Here is an 18,570-nt window from a genome sequence, read left to right on the forward strand (position 1 = left end):
AATGCCAAAAATAAGGTAGAGCTTCTAGAGGATAGCATAAAATTAAAATAAGTAGAGGTCATGCCCAAGTCATTTTTAAATAGAAAATATTAATTCTAAAGAATAATTTGGCAGCATATTTATAATTTGGAAAACGTTAAAGTGGCAATTTTGGTATGAAAACTTAAAGACTGGTACAGACTTTTAAAAATTATCCCATGTAGACAATTTAAAAGCACGAACAAAGGAAGGAAATAGTAATTATATAAGTTCATTAAAAATATAAAAACAGCAAAATAAGTAACTGAATAAAGCATAACTGAATATAACCTAATTCTTTAGGTACCATGTAGTCTACCGTGGCGAACTTTAGATCCAGTTTTTCCCCTTCTCTATCAACAGAATCATAATTTTGCTTGGTATGGCGTTACTCTCAACTGAAAATCCAACAGATTAACAAATACAATAATCCCACTTCATTCTCCAACCTCCATCTAAATATCAATAGATGTCAAAATAGAAATAAAATATTTACCTCTTTTTCTCCCCCCTCCCCATGCTTCTCTACTCATTTATAAAAGGTTTTTCATATAAATAAACCAATTTTTCAATGCAGTGAACTTCTAAACGTTCAAATAACTTGCAGGTGATAAGCGTTTTTAAATGTCAGAAGTGCGAGAAGAGAGTAGATGCAGTATGGGCGGCAAGAGTGCTGTGCACACAAATGAAAGAGAAATGGGGAAAGCAAGGGAAAAAACCCCAAACCTAATCCTGCTCTCTTGGCAGCCCAGAGGTAAAGACGGGCTTTGGAACAAGACTCAGTGTGATAAGTGCTGTGATAAGCACTGAGTCCTGGGTACTACTGGAGCCAGAGGAAGGCTCCCAGGGACGGCTTCCTGCAGGAGGAAACTCTAACCCCTGTCTTGAGGGATGCGTTGGAGTGAACCTGCCAAGGAAGAGGAACGGGCAGAAAGGCGTTCCAGGCAGGGGATCCGCATGGGTGGGTGTGTGTGTGTGGGGGGGCAAGGGGGCACGTGACTTCGCGCTGGGGCGCCGCGTGCGTCTGGGGGAGGGCTGTCGGCAGAGGGATGAGGGGGCCTGGGGAGGTGGAGAGGGGAGAGACCAGGAGGGGCTTCAAGAGGGTATGGCATGGCTTCGACTTGACATTGTCGGCGCTGGGAAGTCTCTTAAGAGTTTGCTGCAGGGACACTACATTCATCTGGAATCCCTTCCAGGCCTTACTCCTGTGGCCCTTTGTCCTTTTCCAGCGGGCCCACCCCCGGGGGCGTGGGAGCGGTGGGCAGTGCTCCCTCCGTGCCCTAACCCTGACCTGGCTCCTTGCTCTTCCGCCGCAGGGAAACACGGGAGTGCTCGTGGGTGTGTTTCTGGTGTCCTTCGTCGCCCTGGTGGCCCTGGTCACAGTGCTGTCCGGCATTGGGGTTGGGGAGCACTGCAACGTGGGCACCGGCGGCGTCTACTCCATGATCGCGGCGGTCCTCGGCGGGCAGACCGGAGGCGCCATCGGGCTGCTGTACGTGCTTGGACAGGTGAGGCCACTGGCCAATGGAATCGCTTACCTTGCCTTGCTTTCTGCCTCCTTCTTCTCATCCACGTTCCCCTCTGACCTGGTGACAGGCAAGTGGGCAGTTGCGGGGAGCTCATAGTGGAAACAAGCTCATAGTCCAGGGCCCTGACCCTTAGTCCAGGGCTCCGTCCTTTCCACCCCCTTTGCCTCTGGAGTCCTGCTTCCACCAGGGAGCTGGGTCTGGGCTGGGACCATCCTTACAGACTGTTCTAGGGAGGGGAGTGCACAGCAGTGGCCGGAGCCGGGGTGGCAGCTGGGTGGCCCGGTCCCGGGGGCACTTTTACACTGAAAAGGGGACATTTTGCCTGTGCCAAGGACTTCCTTAGAAGCAGGCTGTTCTCAAATGAACCGGAGCTCTAGGCGCATTGATAGCTTGATGGCCTGAACAGGGAGGCTGAAAGCCCCTGTGTGGATGCTGTGTCTGAGAAGGAGAATACTAATGTGGACGGAGGCCCTCAGAAAACCACTGAGTAGGGAGAAGTACTGAAGCGTGTTTAGCTAAAACACAGGGACGGTGACCTAATGCTGAGGAAGCAAATGCGGACCTTAAGAAGCAGCTCTTTGTAAGCACTTCTTGGACTGAAAAAGGCTTTAATGATGGTGCAAAGGGTGGTGGGTGGCTGAAAAAACAGTTAAAAGAATCTGTCTGAGTAAGAGTACAAGAGTCTCCTCAAAGAAAGTGTCGGTCTGTTTCTTTTATTTTTAAAGCAGCAGGGGCAGGGTATTGTAGCAAAAATACATCTGATTCTCCAACAGCACAAAGCTGTGTGTGTGTGTATGTGTGTGTGTGTGTGTGTGTAGGGGAGATGTGTGGAAGGCAGACACATGGTCAGTGCACTCTTAAAAACCACTTGCCTTTATGGAGAAAGATCTTTAAGCATGGGAGTTTGGAAGTGAGTAATAAACTGTCAGTTTACTTTATTACCCTGGGGATTTGTATATCGATTTTTTTTTTTTTTTTTTTTTTTTTTTTACTTCTCTGCTATTTTATAGCCAAGCAGGCTGCAAGATGGACAAACAGCAGTCCTCACTTTCCCTGCTCTCTGGGTAGACAAAAAGCTCCACTCTTGAAGCAGATACCACAGACAGGGGACCAGCGCTGAGGTTTGGGCCTCCCCACCTCCCAGAGAGAGGAAGCCTCCTGTATGTGAGGTGACTTGGAGGAAAGATGCTCACAAAGAAAGACACAAGCTACCAAAACTCAAGAAGAAACAGAAAATCAGAATGCGCCTACATAAGTAAAGAGATTGAATTAGTAATCAAAAAACTTCTTACTAAGAAAAGCCAGAAACATTGGTGCCCCTCTGGTCAGGGTCCTCTCCATGCCTCTGCTGCTTCTGCAGCTGAGCTGGGTGGGCTTCCTAATCAGGGTGTGGCTGCTAATCCTTTTTATATGTTGCTAGATTCAGTTGGCTAGTATTTTGTTGAGGATTTTTGCCTATATATTATGAGGGATGTTGGTCTGTAGCTTTCTCGTGATATCTTTGTCTAGTTTTGGTGTCATGTTCATGCTGGCCTCACAGAATGAGTTGGGAGGTGTTCCCTCCTCTTCTATTTTTGGGAAGAGTTTGTGAAGGATTGGTGTTAATTCTTCTTTAAACGTTTGGTAGAGTTTGGTGGTGAAACCATATGGTCCTGGGCTTTTCTTTGCAGGAAGTCTTTTGATTACTAATTCAGTCTCTTTACTTATATAGGCGTATTCCGATTTTCTGTTTCTTCTTGAGTTTTGGTAGGTTGTGTCTTTGTAGCAATTTGTCCATTTTATCTGGGTTATCTAAGGTTTTGGCATATAATCATTCATAGATTCCCTTATAATCTTTTTTTTTGTTTTTGTAAGATTGGTAGCAATGGCCTCCCTTTCATTCCTGATTTTAATCATTTGAGTCTTCTCTCTTTTTTTCTTACTCAATCTAGTTAAAGGTTTGTCTGCAAAGAAGCAATTTTTGGTTTTGTTGCTTTTCTCTATTCTTTTTCTGACCTCTATTTCATTTATTTCTGCTCCAATCTCTATTATTTCCTTCCTTCTGCTTGCTGTGGGTTTAGTTCACTCTTCTTTTTCCAGTTCCTTAAGGTGGAAGGTTATGTCATTGATTTGAGATCTTTTTCTTCCAGGATGTGGTTGGGTTTTCTGAGGGTCCTTATTCCTGTTTCTTATTACCCCTAATTCCCTCATCCCAGGGCATGCATGCACTCATGTGTCTTTAGTAATTGCCCGAGGAGATGGCCTGTTGTGCCCCGGAGCAGGGTCAGCAAACTTCTTCTATAGAGGGCTAGATAGTAAATGTTTTAGTTTTTTGTGAGGATGTCATAGGTCTCTGTCACAGTGACTCAACTCTGCTGTGTAAGTGTGAAAGCAGCCATAGACAGTTTGAAGCGGGCATGGCTGTGTGCCAGTCAAACTTATGCCCAAAGCAGGCGGCAGCAGGATTTGGTCAGAGGGCCAAAGTTTGCTGGCCCTTGCCCCAGAGCATCAACGTTTAGGAGATACAGACGCTTAAAATAATGATTTTTTTTTTTCCTTTCCACGGTATGCGGGCCTTTCACCGCTGTGGCCTCTCCCGTTGCGGAGCACAGGCTCCGGACGTGCAGGCCCAGCGGCCATGGCTCACGGGCCCAGCCGCTCCGCGGCACGTGGGATCCTCCCAGACCGGGGCACGAATCCGTGTCCCCTGCATCGGCAGGCGGACTCTCAACCACTGCACCACCAGGGAAACCCTAAAATAATGATTTTTAAAGCTTACAAAATCTTTCCATTTCCTTGCATCCTCCCAAACCCTTCCCCATTCATCTCTCTGAGACGTTGGTGTGGGGCCTGTAGTGTGGGGTCAGACCCCTGGGCCAGTGGAGGAGGCGATGAACTGGGGTCTCTCCGCACTCCCTGCCCCACTCACCTGAGCACTTCTCTAGGGCTGCTTACCCTGGACACCAGAATATCCAGCTTCAGCTTGCACTGTCCTGTCTAAAAGCATTTATTCATGGCTTACCTGCTCTTCGCTAGACTCTGTAAAAACAGTGGAGGACTGGAAAACTTTCAGGGACCTGGGGTTTGCATTGTGGGAGGGAACACATATGTAGGACATACAGCCAACCAATTCAAACTTTAAACTAGGGATTTCGTGTGAGAAGGGAAGGGGTGTGGAGGGACAACTCTGGCTTTCTAGGTAGGTACCCAAAGATGGAAAGAAAATTGCCTATGATTGTGAAAATGCAATTTTTTAAAAACAGAGGCCCTGGAAGGGAGGCGTTACACCCTGAAAATATAGCGGGTGACACCCCCTGCTTCCTGTGGCAGAGGGTTAGAAGTTCTCTGTAGAGGACGAAAGAGAAAAACGAATGCCTGTGATTATAAACTTTAAGAGCAGATAAAACATTTTTTTTAATATAATAAATTCTGGAGAGGTTTATGCATTAAACAAATCGAAAGGGATGTTTTCCAATGAAGAGGAGCTTCATGGTTGGAAGGGAGACCATGTCTGGGGTGGTTGGATTGCTCTGGGGAAGGGCTGGCAGCCGCTGTTGTCCACACCTCTCCCGAGGGCAGGCCGGAGCCCGGGCCAGGCCCAAGCTCACTGGCTGAGAGCCAGCTGTTGGGGAGCCTTGCATCCTAGATGCACTGTGCTCTGTGTGCCCAGATACAGTTTTTGCATAAACAGAATAATACTCTCAATATGTTTGTTTTTATTTTCCTTTATAAAATTGCTTTACAATTACAAAATGATGTTCATTGTAGCCAGTTAGCATATCAGAGATAATTTAAAGAAAACGTAGTTTCCCTCCCCTCCTGCACTAACCAGTGTGAACACCTAGCATCCTCTTCAGCACCTTTCCCTGTGCTCATCTACATGAATTTATGGATTTTTGAAGTGCTTGCTTGTTTTTAAAAAAATGGGGACAAATTTCATACTCTATTCCATGACTTTTATTTATCACTGAACAGTAAGTCATAGACATTCTTCTAGGTCAATGCTTTGAATCCATGCTTTTAAAGTAGTTGCTTAGTATTGTATAATATGGATGTACGTTAATTCGTGACACATTCTTTCTCTATTCATTTTTTTACTCTCTTATGTAAGAGTAATTTTATTCCTTTTCTCATTTCTAAAAGTCTGTAATTTTGCTCTTTCTCTTTTCCTCTTAATCAGGTTGCCAGGTGTTTATGTATTTTATTGATCTCAAAAAAAAATCAGCTTTTGTTCTTTATATCCTTTCATATTTTTCTTTCATTTCATTAATTTCATATATCCTTTTATTAAATACTTCTTCCTACTGTCTTTTTATTTATAATGATTTTTAAAGTCACTTAAGTTAATACTTCGTTCATGTATTTTTCTGCATTTTAAAACTAATATAAACATTTAGAATTATACTTTTTTCCCCTTCTGAATGCAGGATTAATGTGCTTCCCAAGTTTTAGAATCAATCCTTTTTATTACTTTCTAGATAATTTGAGATTTTAAAAATTTCTCCATATTTTGCCAATGTGGCTCAAATTTATTTCTGTTGTATTTTCCCCCTTGTTGATTTGGAAGTTCTATTGATACTATGCTTTTCATTCTGTGGGTAGTTATTATCTACTTTTAGAAGCTATAATTATACTTTTTCTATACTTCCCAAACAAAAACATTACTTGTTAGCTCCTCCACATACCAAATATAAAATCTCTATGATACTTTTACTTACCTACATTCCATAATTACCCTTACCTCTTACCCCCAAATCCTTAGATTTTGAAAAGGTGGTTTAATTTTGGGCTGTTATAGCTTTCCCTTAAAAGTAAGTCTCTTCAGTTTCAAGAATCCTGACTTACAACTTACGTTGCAAATTTCCAGTGACATTACCATCATTTATTTAGCATTAACAAAGTATTTTTATGAAATTCATGGCTAACTACTGTTTCCTTTACATCAGCAGCTAATAATAAAGTAATAATGATAATGCCAATAGCTATTATTTCTCCAACTCTAACTATGAGCCAGGTATTGTTCTAGGACTTTACACGAATTATCTCATTTAATCCTCACAATAACCTTTTTTTTTTTTTTTTTTTGTGGTACGTGGGCCTCTCACTGTCGTGGCCTCTCCCGTTGCGGAGCACAGGCTCCAGACACGCAGGCCCAGCGGCCATGGCTCACGGGTCCAGCCGCTCCACGGCATGTGGGATCTTCCCAGACTGGGGCACAAACCCGTGTCCCCTGCATCGGCAGGCGGACTCTCAACCACTGCGCCACCAGGGAAGCCCTAACCTTTTTTTTTTAAAGGTGGTTTCTTCTTCTTCTTCTTTTTGTTGCTATTTAAATTATCTTTTTTTTAAATTGAAGTATAGTTGATTTACAATAGTGTGTTAATTTCTGCTGTACAGCCAAATGATTCAGTTGTGTGTGTGTGTGTGTGTGTATACACACATATACACATCCATTCTTCTTTTTTTAATATTCTTTTCCATTATGGTTTATCGTAGGATATTGAGTTTAGTTCTTTGTGCTATACAGTAGGACCTTTATCCATTCTGTATATTATAGCTTACATCTCCTAACCCCAGCCTCCCACTCCATCCCTCCCTCAATCACCTCCCCCTTGGCAACCACAAGTCTGTTCTCTATGTCTGTGAGTCTGTTTCTATTTCACAGATAGATTCATTTGTGTCATATTTGAGATTGCACATATAAGTGATATTATTTGTCTTTCTCTTTCTGACTTACTTCTCTTAGTATGGTAACCTCTAAGTCCATCCATGTTGCTGCAAATGGCATTATTTCATTCTTTTTTATGGCTGAGTAGTATTCCATTGTATATATGTACCACATCTTCTTTATCCATTCATGTGTTGATGGACATTTAGGTTGTTTCCATGTCTTGGCTATTGTGAATTGTGCTGCTGTGAACATAGGGGTGCATATATCTTTTTGCATTAGAGTTTTGTCTGGGTATATGCCCAGGAGTGGGATTGCTGGATCATATGGTAATTCTGTTTTTAGTTTTCTGAGGAACCTCCATACTGTTTTCCATAGTGGCTACATCAACTTATATTCCCACCAAGTGTAGGAGGTTTCCCTTTTCTCCACATCCTCTCTAGCATATGTTATTTGTAGAGTTTTTAATGAAGACCATTCTGACCATTGTGAGGTGGTACTTCATTGTAGTTTTGGTTTGCATTTCTCTAATAATTAGTGATTTGAGCATCTTTTCATGTGCTTATTGGCTATTTGTATATCTTTTTTGGAGAAATGTCTGTTTAGGTCTTCTGCCCATTTTTCGATTGCGTTGTTTGTTTTTTTTGTTGTTGAGTTGTATGAGCTGTTTGTATATTTTGGAAATTAAGCCCTTGTTGGTCGCATTGTTTGCAAATATTTTTTCCCATTCTGTAGGTTGTCTTTTCATTTTGCTTATAGTTTCCTTCGCTGTGCAAAAGCTTGTAAGTTTGATTAGGTCCTGTTTGTTTATTTTTGTTTTTATTTCTGTTGCCTTGGGATACTGACCTAAGAAAACATTTGTATGATTTATGTCAGAGAATGTTTCATCTGTGATCTCTTCTAGGAGTCTTATGGTATCATGTCTTATGTTTAAGTCTTTAAGCCATTTTGAGTTTATTTTTTGTAAGGTGAGAGGGGTTCTAACTTCATTGATTTACATGTGGCTGTCCATCTTTCCCAACAACACTTGCTGAAGAGAGTGTCCTTTTTCCCCTTGTATATTTTTGCCTCCTTTGTTGAAGGTTAATTGAATGTAGGTGTGTGGGTTTATTTCTGGGCTCTCTATTCCTCACAACAACCTTTTGAAGTAAGTACTATTATTATCTGTGTTTCACAGAGGCAGACATGAGCCACAGAGAGGTTGAGACATTTTCCCAAGTCACACAGCTAAGGCTGGGAGCCACAGCATTTGGCCTTAGGTAGTTTGGTTTCATAGGCTATGCTTCTGACCACTGTGCTCTTGTCACATATCCTCCAGAGCTTTTACTTTTTTTGTTACTGGCATCTTTGGGCTAAAAAGTGATTTTAGGTACAAACCTGAGAGAGGGGCGCTACTGGGGTTACTTCAGTAATCGGTTTGGAAGCTTCAGGTGCAAACAGTCATATTCAAGTTCTGGCATCACCCTCTGCATGTGAGAGACCTCAGACACCTGGGAAAGTGATGCCTGTACAAACGATAATCAGTACTACATTTTTTTATTTTTTATTTTTTTGCGGTACGCGGGCCTCTCACTGTTGTGGCCTCTCCCGTTGCGGAGCACAGGCTCCGGACGCGCAGGCTCAGTGGCCATGGCTCACGGGCTCAGCCGCTCCGCGGAAGGTGGGATCCTCCCGGACCAGGGCATGAACCCATGTCCCCTGCCTCGGCAGGCGGACCCTCAACCACTGCGCCACCAGGGAAGCCCTCCCCTACATTTATTGGGCTTCCCCCCCTCACCCAAATACAGACAGAAATGCCTACTCTAAATTTGGGGAATACCGACAATGATGTTATGTCTATAGCTGCAAAGTGAGCCGATCTCAGTGAAGAATGGAGCCTCCTTGGTGAGCTCCCCTCAAACCCAGAAATTGTATAAGCCTTCTTGTCTTTATACTAACGGACTAGAACTTAATGGTGTCTGCTTCCCGGAGCATTTTTCATATAGTCAACATATCATAAAGTATTTATAGATTGTTTGCAACGTAGTTAGCAAATGCAGGGGATTTTAGAAGGCGCAATCAGCATAAAATTTTTTTAAAGATGTTTGCGTTCTTGGTGTGTGTGTGGGGGACAAACTTATATGCATGAAATAATAATAGAATACAGAGCCAGATAATTAATTGCAAGGTACCAGCAGTAAGCATAGTATTTATTCAAAAACAGGGGATGAGGAAAGGCTTCATGGAAAAGGAGGAATTTGACTGTGGTTTGACTAGAGTTTGTTTCCTGAGAGAGCAACAAGTGCAGAGCGACAGTGATGAGAGTGCCCTGCTGGCCCTGGGGAAGGGTAAAGGGACCAACCCGATAAGAGAAGGGGGCTGAGGAACTATGGAAAATGAGGCTGGTGTTATTTTCAAATATTTATTTGAAATTATGTTTCAGGTTTTTTAAGAGGTAGCATCATGACTCTCAGGCAAATATAAAATAAACATGTGCCAAAGGGTTTATTTAGCTCATTAATTAGTGGAGGAGCCAGTAAGATGTTAAGGTTGAGAAGTGAGGTATGGACCCTCGATGGGTACAGATCAAATCCATAAATTCCTAGTTCAGCAATTTCATAAATAAATATAAGGATAAGATTGCTAGGTTAGATACAAAACCGGTTAATGTCTTACAGGACCACAAACCCTAATCTTTTGTGTTGTCTGTTCCACCAGGCAGGAGTTCTATACATCTCTGCAGGAAGAAAAAAATCCATAAGTTAACATGTAACTTCACTAAGTCTGGGACATTTGATACATTTAAGCAGTAGTAAACAGTGAGTAGAACTAAGTACATTCACTTAGATAGTCCTTGGGTAGCCTTTGTTCCATATGACATTGGAAGGACATGCTGCCCACTTTTTTTTTTCTTATTTCTGAGTTTTAGGTAATTTAAAAAATAGGGCTTCCCTGGTGGCGCAGTGGTTGAGAGTCCGCCTGCCGATGCAGGGGACACGGGTTCGTGCCCCGGTCCAGGAAGATCCCGCATGCAGCGGAGCGGCTGGGCCTGTGAGCCATGGCCGCTGAGCCTGCGCGTCCGGAGCCTGTGCTCCGCAGCGGGAGAGGCCACAACAGTGAGAGGCCCGCGTACCACAAAAAATAATAATAATAATAATAATAGTGACATGCAAAGAAATAGAGAAAAAACTGAGGTTTGCTTCAGTGCCCTTCTAAGGCTTTGAGATGGGACTCCCCCTTGTGCTCATGTTCTCTGTTTAATTCTTCACAGGGGCCTCTATAGGTCTCTTTGGCCCAGAATCCCATCTTCTTCCTTCCATAACCTTTTCACCTTAGTTACCACCGACAATCATTCTCCCCTCTGGATGGTGGGAGAGATGTAGACGAGAAGAAAGAGGGCCCCAGGCAGGACTCCTGAGCAGGAAGGGCTCATTTAACCCCCATGATGGTTCCTGGGTGTAGAATTCCGAAGGTGAGCAGGGTCCTCAGTGCCGGGCAGCCCTGCTGCTTTTTTCTCTTGCTGACTCTTCCTACCTCGAATTGCCTGTCAGTGTGTTGCAGGTGCCATGTATATCACTGGCTTCGCTGAATCCATCTCCGATCTGCTGAGCCTCAGGAATCTCTGGGCCGTGCGAGGAATTTCAGTTGCGGTGCTTCTGGCCTTGCTGGGGATCAACCTAGCAGGTGTCAAATGGATAATCCGCCTCCAGCTGCTGCTGCTGCTCCTGCTGGCCGTGTCCACGCTGGACTTTGTGGTGGGCTCTTTCACACACCTGGACCCAGGTAAGCCTTTTGGAGTTCAGCAGTTGGCCTTATGGGGGTCTGCACTGCTTTCTAGATGTTTGTAGGTCTGGGTTTGCAAGACGACCCCCAATAGCCTTTACCTGCAGTGAGTGTGTGCTGTTCCCGAGCAGCTGAGGGGTGTGTCATGGTGCAGTTTCAGAGGCCAGAAAGCCCCTCCTCACATAGACATCTTCACCGGGCACATTTCCCATGTTTCTTTTTATTTACTTGCCGTTAAAAAAAAAAGAAAATTTAGATAAAGACCAGAATTAAGTAGAACTGGATTTGACAAAGATCAATTCATGAAAGTGATTATACGCAAGAAATAAATTTGGGAGTAGGGAAGGAAATAGATTTTAATTTTATCTGTCATATTTTATTTCTTTTTAAAAAAAGACTTGATGCAAGCATAACAAATGTTAACAATTGTCATTTCTGGGAGAGCGGGACAGATATGTGTTTGATTGTCTATAGTTTTCAATATTAAGTTTTTTCAGAACAAAAATATGAATCTATTAACTAAGCTTAAAGAAAGAAAATAAACAGCAGGGTATTCTTTTGTACCATTTGGAAATGGTGTCATATATTGATAATCAATCAATCACTGTTTACTCTAACCCTGGATTTTCTGCAGCCTTGAGGATACATGGCAACTCTAATCCTAAATCCTATGCTTTGACTGAGACGCTATTACCCAAAGTGTCCATAATTTTGTAGCTTTGTGATTTGGGGTGGTTTGGCATCAAAAGTCTTTGTTTCTCTCCAGAGTACGGAACTATTCCTGGGATGCTGTAGGAAAAAGATAACTGCCTGATATTTCACACTTCGGGTACTTTGTCTTTTTATGGCAATAGTGACTAGGCATCTACATTGGAATATGGACAGAGAAAGGGAGCTGGGGCCACCAGCTGTGTTAACAAAGAAGAAGGAAAGAGATCAAGAGCACAGACCAGCCACCTCTAATGGTGGTGGTGGTGGCGACGGCCGCTGTATTGGATGAGCACTTCTGTGCCAGACATTTGGGCTAGCACCTCACAGGGCTTATCTCATTGTCATAACCTCATGGGGGAGGAAGAGTTATACCCACTTAACAGATGAGGAAAGCAGGGATTATGTAATTTGTAGTAACGCATGGCAGATCTGCGTGTGAAACTGGATCTGTTTGACTGTAAAGCTGAGCTCTTTCCTGAGGTGGGAACAATGCCACTGTCTTTCTATGATAGCGGCTCTTCTTTTCCCCTTCAAGGCTGCCCCTGGGGTGTGTTCTAAACAGTCTCGTCTTTCATAAAAGTGTTGGTTGCGGGAAGGTGACAGTTCAGTTGGTACACCCTCATCTGGCTTTATTGCTTTTTCATCTATTAAGATTCTTCTGTGGGAAAAGTCACTCATCTGAGCTCCCTGCGTGCCCCCTACCCTCTGGCATCCTGGTCCATCCCCCAGAACCTCCAGACTGCCCCATGATCTAACATCTAAAATGTTAACCCCTGTACATCGGGGAGCCCCCAGGGCCCACTCCAGTGCTAAGGGCCAGTGCAGTGTCCAGCCTGAGCCTTGCAGCTTGCTGGACATTTGGAGCATCTCCACTGGGGGGAAGGAGTGATTTTTTTCCTGGCTTTGCACCACGCTGCAGAGACAGCCCACATCCTGAGAGAGACCTGCTGGCTGTTTGGCCATCAAACTATCAGTGAAGGAGAGAGAGAGAGAGAGAGAGAGAGAGAGAGAGAGAGAGAGAGCGAGAGAGAGCGAGAGCGAGAGAGCACTCCAGACTTCATGCCTGGGTCCTTTCCGCCTGCTGACATGGTTGCTGCAAGAGCATAAGTAGTTAAATTGCACGGTGATGCTACCGGCTTCTTGGAAACCTCCGTAGGCTGTCGTATTTGCCTTCTTGATTAGAAGTTTTCTTGGCTGCTCTTCTGACTTACTCCAAATATTTCTCTTTCCTTCTGGTCAGTACATTACCAGGGTGTAGTGCGAAATGAAATTTATTTTCAATTATTCCCATAGTAACTGGCCCCTCTAGAATCTGTTTTTGGTATCACTGGTGTTTTATATGGGCTGCTTTCTTTGCAGTTAAAAATCCAAACTGAAACTAGACCATAAACCTTCAGAATGGGTTTAGCAGAATTATTTCAACTCTTTTAGAAAATGACATACATGTAGACATTTGAAAAAAAAAACTGGAAGAGAGACTGGAAGGAACTAAGCCCAAGTGTTAACAGTGGTCATCTTTCTGCTGAGATTATGGGTGACTGTATTACCTTGTTTCTACTTTTCCTTCCATTAGTTAGTGCTATTTTAAAAAAATAATAATAGACTTCAGTTTTTAGAACAGTTTTGGGTTTATAGAAAATTAGCACGAGTACAGAAGTCCCCATATCCTTTCTCTCTCCTTTCCCTACCCATTTCCCCTATCAAACCTTGCATCAGTGTGATACATTTGTTATAACTGGTGAACCAATAGTAACACATTATTATTAACTAAAATTCATGGCTTAGATGAGGATTCATCCTTTGTGTTGTATAGTTCTATGGGTTTTGACAAATATATAATGATATGTATCCATCGTTACGGTATCATACAGAATAGTTTTAATGCCTTAAAAATTCCTGGGCTCCATATATTTCACCCCCGTTCCCTACCCCTAGTCCCGAACTCCTGGCAACCACTGATCTTTTTATTGCCTCTATAATTTTGCCTTTCCCAGAACGTCATATAGTTGAAATCATACAGCATAGAGCCTTTTCAGCCTGGCTCTTTTTCACTAAGCATTATGCAGTCAAGGTTTCTCCATGTCTTTTGTTTTTGTGTGTGTGTGTGTGTGTGTGTGTGTGTGTGTGTGCGCGCACCTTGGTAGCTCATATCTTTCTGTTACTGAGTAATATTCCATTGTGTAGGTGTACTACAGTTTGTTTTTTGTTTTTGGTCCATTCACCTATTGAAGCACACTTTTGTTGCTTCCAGCTTTTGGCAATTATGAATAAGACTTCTATAAACATTTGTATGCAGGTTTTTAATGAAGATGTAACTTTTAAGCCCATTTGAATAAATACCTAGGAGCATGGTTGCTAGATCGTATGATAAGACTATATTTGCCTTTGTAAGAAACTGCCAAACTGTCTTCCAAAGTAGCTGTACTGTTTTGCATTCCCATTAGCAACAAATGAGAGTTCCTGTTGCTCCACATCCTCGTCAGCATTTGGTGGTGTCAGTTTCTTGGATCTTAGCCGTTCTGATAGGGGCATAGTGATATCTCATTGTTACTTTAATTTGTAATTCCCTAGGATATATGATATGAGCATGTTTTCATATGCTTATTTGACATCTGTATATCATTTTGGGTGAGGTCCCATTTTTTAATTGGGTTGTCCTCTTATTGTTGAGTTTTAAGAAGTCTTTATATTTTGGATATAAGCCCTTTATCAGATATATGTTTTACAAATATTTTTCACAGTCCGTGGCTTGTCTTTTCATTCTTTTAGCAGAGCCTTTTGCAGAGCAGAAGTTTCTAATTGTAATGAAGTCTAACACCAGTTTTTTTCTTTCTTGGATTATGCTCTTGCTGGTGTACCTAAAAACTCACTACTAAACCCCAAATCACCTAGATTTTCTTCTATGTTATCTTCTAGAAGGTTTATAATTTTGCGTTTTACATTTAGGTCTATGATCCATTTTGAGTTAATTTTTGTGGAAAATATACGGTGAATATCTAGATTTTTTTTTTTTTTTTTTGGCATGTGGACGTTCAGTCGTTCCAGCACCGTTTGTTAAAAAGACTATCCTGTTTTCATTGAATTGCCTTTGCTCCTTTGTCAAAGATCAGTTACCTGTATTTGTGTGAGTCTATTTCTGGGCTCTTTGTTCTGTTTTATTGCTCTATTTATCTATTCTCCAGTACCACTCTTTTATGATTATTATAGCTTTATAGTGAGTCTTAGAGGTGGGTAGTGTCAGTCCTCCAACTTTGTCCTTTTTCACTAGTGTTATTTTTAAGGTCAGGAAAAAAAGTTTTTGAAATACTTTTAAGTCTAACTTTATTCCTTTCCCTTTCCTTAAATATAAATGACTTTAAAGATCCAAACAATCTTAAATGTATAAAGTAAAAATGTAGGAAGTGAAAAAAAAAACAAACCCTCCATTTCCCCACTTCTACTCTCCAGAGGGAGATTGGTAGGTATTCATTGCTATTGCTTTTGAACAGATTACCCCCAAATTTAGTGGCACAGAACAACAATAAACACTTATTATTTCTTGCCTTTTCTGTGGGCCAGGAATTTGGGTATAGCTTGGTCAATGGTTCTGGCTCAGGGTTTCTCATGAGGTTCAGGGGCTGCGGACATATGAAGGCTTAACTGGAGCTGGTGGATCTGACTGGCAAGTTTTACTGGTTGTTGGCAGGAGGCTTCAGTTCCTCTCCATGTGGTCCTTTCCAGAGAGCTGCTTAAGTGTCCTCAAGTCATGGGGTGACCGGATTCCTCAAGAACAAATGAGAGAGTGAGAGTGAGAGAGCGAGGGAGGGAGGGAGGGAGGCGGGGGGGGGGGGGGGAGAGAGAATGCGTTATCCTTTTTATGATCTAGCCTCAGAAATCACATAGCAGCACTTTTACCACAAGCTATTTGTTAGAAATGAGTTACTTAGGCCCTCATTCAAAGAGAGGGGATTTAGTTTCCACCTTTTGAATGGAGAAGTATCAAAGAATTTGCAGACACATTTCAAAACCACAACAGTTAATTTTAAAATCAGGAAACAAATTAAATACACTTGTCAAATTTTAGTTTTTCTTTTATTTCAAAGACAACATTAATGTTTTTATGTTGTAAAAAATTTTTTTAAATTTGAAATATAAAGCAAAAAGTGAAGGCTCTTTCCCCTTACTCCATTTCCGCACTGCCATCCCCAGAGGGAGATTGGTGAACATCCTTCCAGTCTATTTTCTATACATGTACAAGCACATACGCACATGTGCACATACATAAACGTATAAACATAGTTCTTTGTAAAAATGTAATTCTACATTGTCTTGCTGCTCCTTCTCTCCCAACCAATAATGTATCCTGGACACCCTGCAATGTCAGTACATTTAGGATTCCCTCATTTTTTTTTAGCACCTGCCTAGTCTTCCATATTCCGTATAAAACATTAATTTATTGATGGATACTTAGGTTTTTCCAGTGTGTTGTTGTTACAAGTTGCTGACGTGAATATCCTTGTGCAAAATTTGAAGGACTGTTTCTGGAGGATCAAGGCTTATCAGTAGAACTCATAGGACATCGATCAAGCACGTTTAAAATTTTTTTGGGTTCTACCAAATGGCCTTGAAATAATATTTTTCCACTCTGAACTCCCAGTACCCGTATGTTAAGAGTTATTGATTCCCCAAACCCTTGACAGTATTGGATATGTTCAATCTTTTAAATGTCTGCCATGTGATGGGCACAAATGGTGATCTTCTTAAAAATTTGCTTTTCTTAAATCATTAATGAGGGTAATATTATTCATATTTTTATTGCCACTTGTATTTATTTTTCTTTGAATTGTCTGTACTCTTTCCCTATTTTTCCTTTAGGTTTTCTTACTTTTTAATGATTTATAGCTCTTCTACCTTAGCAATTAATTTAACATAAAACAGATATTTGTTTGGCTTTATATCAGTCTAGACAATGTTTGTTATAGATGTTGAAAAAATTTTCCTAACATGTCACTTGTTCTTTTAAAATTAATTTTTATATGTAGTAAAGTAATACGGCTAGTAAAAATACTAATTTTTGAGTCATATCGTGTACTCTGATTGCTTTCTTTTTGTATATTTTTCAGCTTTTCCTAAAATTAAATTTACTCCATGTATTAGTTTCATAAAGCTGCTTTAACAAATTACCACAAACTTAGTGACTTAAAACAATAGATGTTTATTCCCTCACAGTTTTGGAGGCTCAGAGTCTGAAATCAAGGTGTTGGCAGGGCCGCATTCCCTTCAAAGCCTGTGGAGACTGCTTCCTTGTCTCTTCTGGCTTCTGATGGCTCCAGGAGTTCCTTGGCTTGTGGCTGCCTCACTCCAGTCTCTGCCTCTGTCTTCACGTGGCCTTCTCCTCCTCTTATTCTCCTCTGTGTGTATCTTATAAGGAAAACTTGTCACTGGAAATGGGTCCAACTTGGATAATCCAGGATAATCTCATCTCAAGAGCCTTAATTATATCTGCATAGACCTTTTTTTCTTTCCATATAAGCTCACATTCACAGATTCCCAGCATTAGGACGTGGGCATATCTTTTGGGGGTCCACCAGTCAACCCACTACATTCCATTTTTTCATTTGCTTTCTTTTCTAGGTGATTATCGCTATTCTAAAAAATTCTCTGTAGAGCTTTCAAATACTTATAGGCATTTTCCTCAGTGCTCCCTATGTTATGTTTTCTCTTGGAGACTCCCTCCTCATTGTCCTTCTCCTGGATGGACAGTCTCGGGCCTGATCACAGCTGTTATACTGGTACTTGCCTTCCCTGCTCCCTGGTGTTGGTCCCTGTTGTCTGGATCCCAGATCATCCTCTTCTGTCTACAATGGAATATGTCACTTTTCCACTTTCACATGTTATTGGTAGGAGATATAAAAATGTAGGCTGAAAATCATTTTCCCTTATGTAATATTGTGATTTATAATAAGATATGTATGTATTTGGTCTTCATCCGTTCCTGGCATAGAGCTCCTAAAAACCTTAGAATTTCCAGTGATGAGAACTATAAGGTATCTTTTTTTATGTTAATGAGGTGACTTTTGGAAAGCACCTCGGGATGGGGGCTGCTTGCCAGTGGAGCCAACCTTGTGATCTGGGGGTTGGAACTTTCAGGCCCCCCCTCCCCCACCTCAGGGGAGAGAAGAGTGGTTGGAGATTGAGTTCAAACGCCAGTGACCAGTGATCTAATCAGTCGTGCCTGTGTAGCGAAGCCTCCGTAAAAACCTTAAAGGACTGGGTGTGAAGAGCTTCTGGGTTGGCAAACACATGGAGATGAGGAGACAGTAGCTTTCAGAGAGCACAGAAGCTCCGTACCTTGCCCTGTGCGTCTCTTCCATCTGACTGTTCTTGAGTTATATCCCTTTGTAGTAAACCGGTGATCTACTAAGAAACATGTTTCTCTGAGTTCTGTGAGCCACTCTAGCAAACTAACTGAACCCAAGGAAGGGATCTTTGAAACCTCCAATAGCCTGTGGGTCAGAAGCACAGGTGACAGACAGCCTGGACTTGTGAGTGCCATCTGAAGGGGAGGGGACAGTCTTGTAGGATGGAGCCCTTAGTTGTGGGATCTGATGCTGTCTCCAGGTAGATAGTGTCAAAATTAAGTTGAATTGTGGGAGACCACGCTGAATTGCCAGAGGATTGCTTGCTGTGGGGAAATAAACATGAATCATGAATTTTGAAGTCACTGTTGCTCTACCTTCTACCATTCAGCAGCATCTGGGAGTTTAGTGCCATTCTGATTTCTCCTCTGGGTAGGTAACCTGTTTCTTCTCCTCAAAGCGCTTAAGATCTTCCCTTTACCCTGAGATTTAAAATTGCATAATGAAATTTTTTATTAATTGGACCAAGCACTTTCCATTTGGAATTTTCAGTGATTTCTGGGAC

The 18,570-nt window shown here is 42.0% G+C and overlaps 1 protein-coding gene across 8 annotated transcripts in view; it reads left to right on the plus strand.

The window, feature by feature from the left end:
- Positions 1–18,570, plus strand: part of SLC12A8 (solute carrier family 12 member 8) — a 133,253-nt gene that overhangs the window by 23,069 nt on the left and 91,614 nt on the right. For all 8 annotated transcript variants that reach the window (XR_010943693.1, XM_067738640.1, XM_067738644.1 and 5 more), the window contains exons 4-5: positions 1,335–1,526; positions 10,725–10,956. Coding sequence is in view for 7 of the 8 variants with exons in the window: in XM_067738640.1 (XP_067594741.1) it covers positions 1,335–1,526; positions 10,725–10,956 (424 nt within the window). In the remaining variant the exon portion in view is untranslated. The remainder of the gene's footprint in view (positions 1–1,334; positions 1,527–10,724; positions 10,957–18,570) is intronic.

Source organism: Pseudorca crassidens, chromosome 5 (assembly GCF_039906515.1).
Source record: "Pseudorca crassidens isolate mPseCra1 chromosome 5, mPseCra1.hap1, whole genome shotgun sequence".
NCBI classification, from domain to species: Eukaryota; Metazoa; Chordata; class Mammalia; order Artiodactyla; family Delphinidae; genus Pseudorca; species Pseudorca crassidens.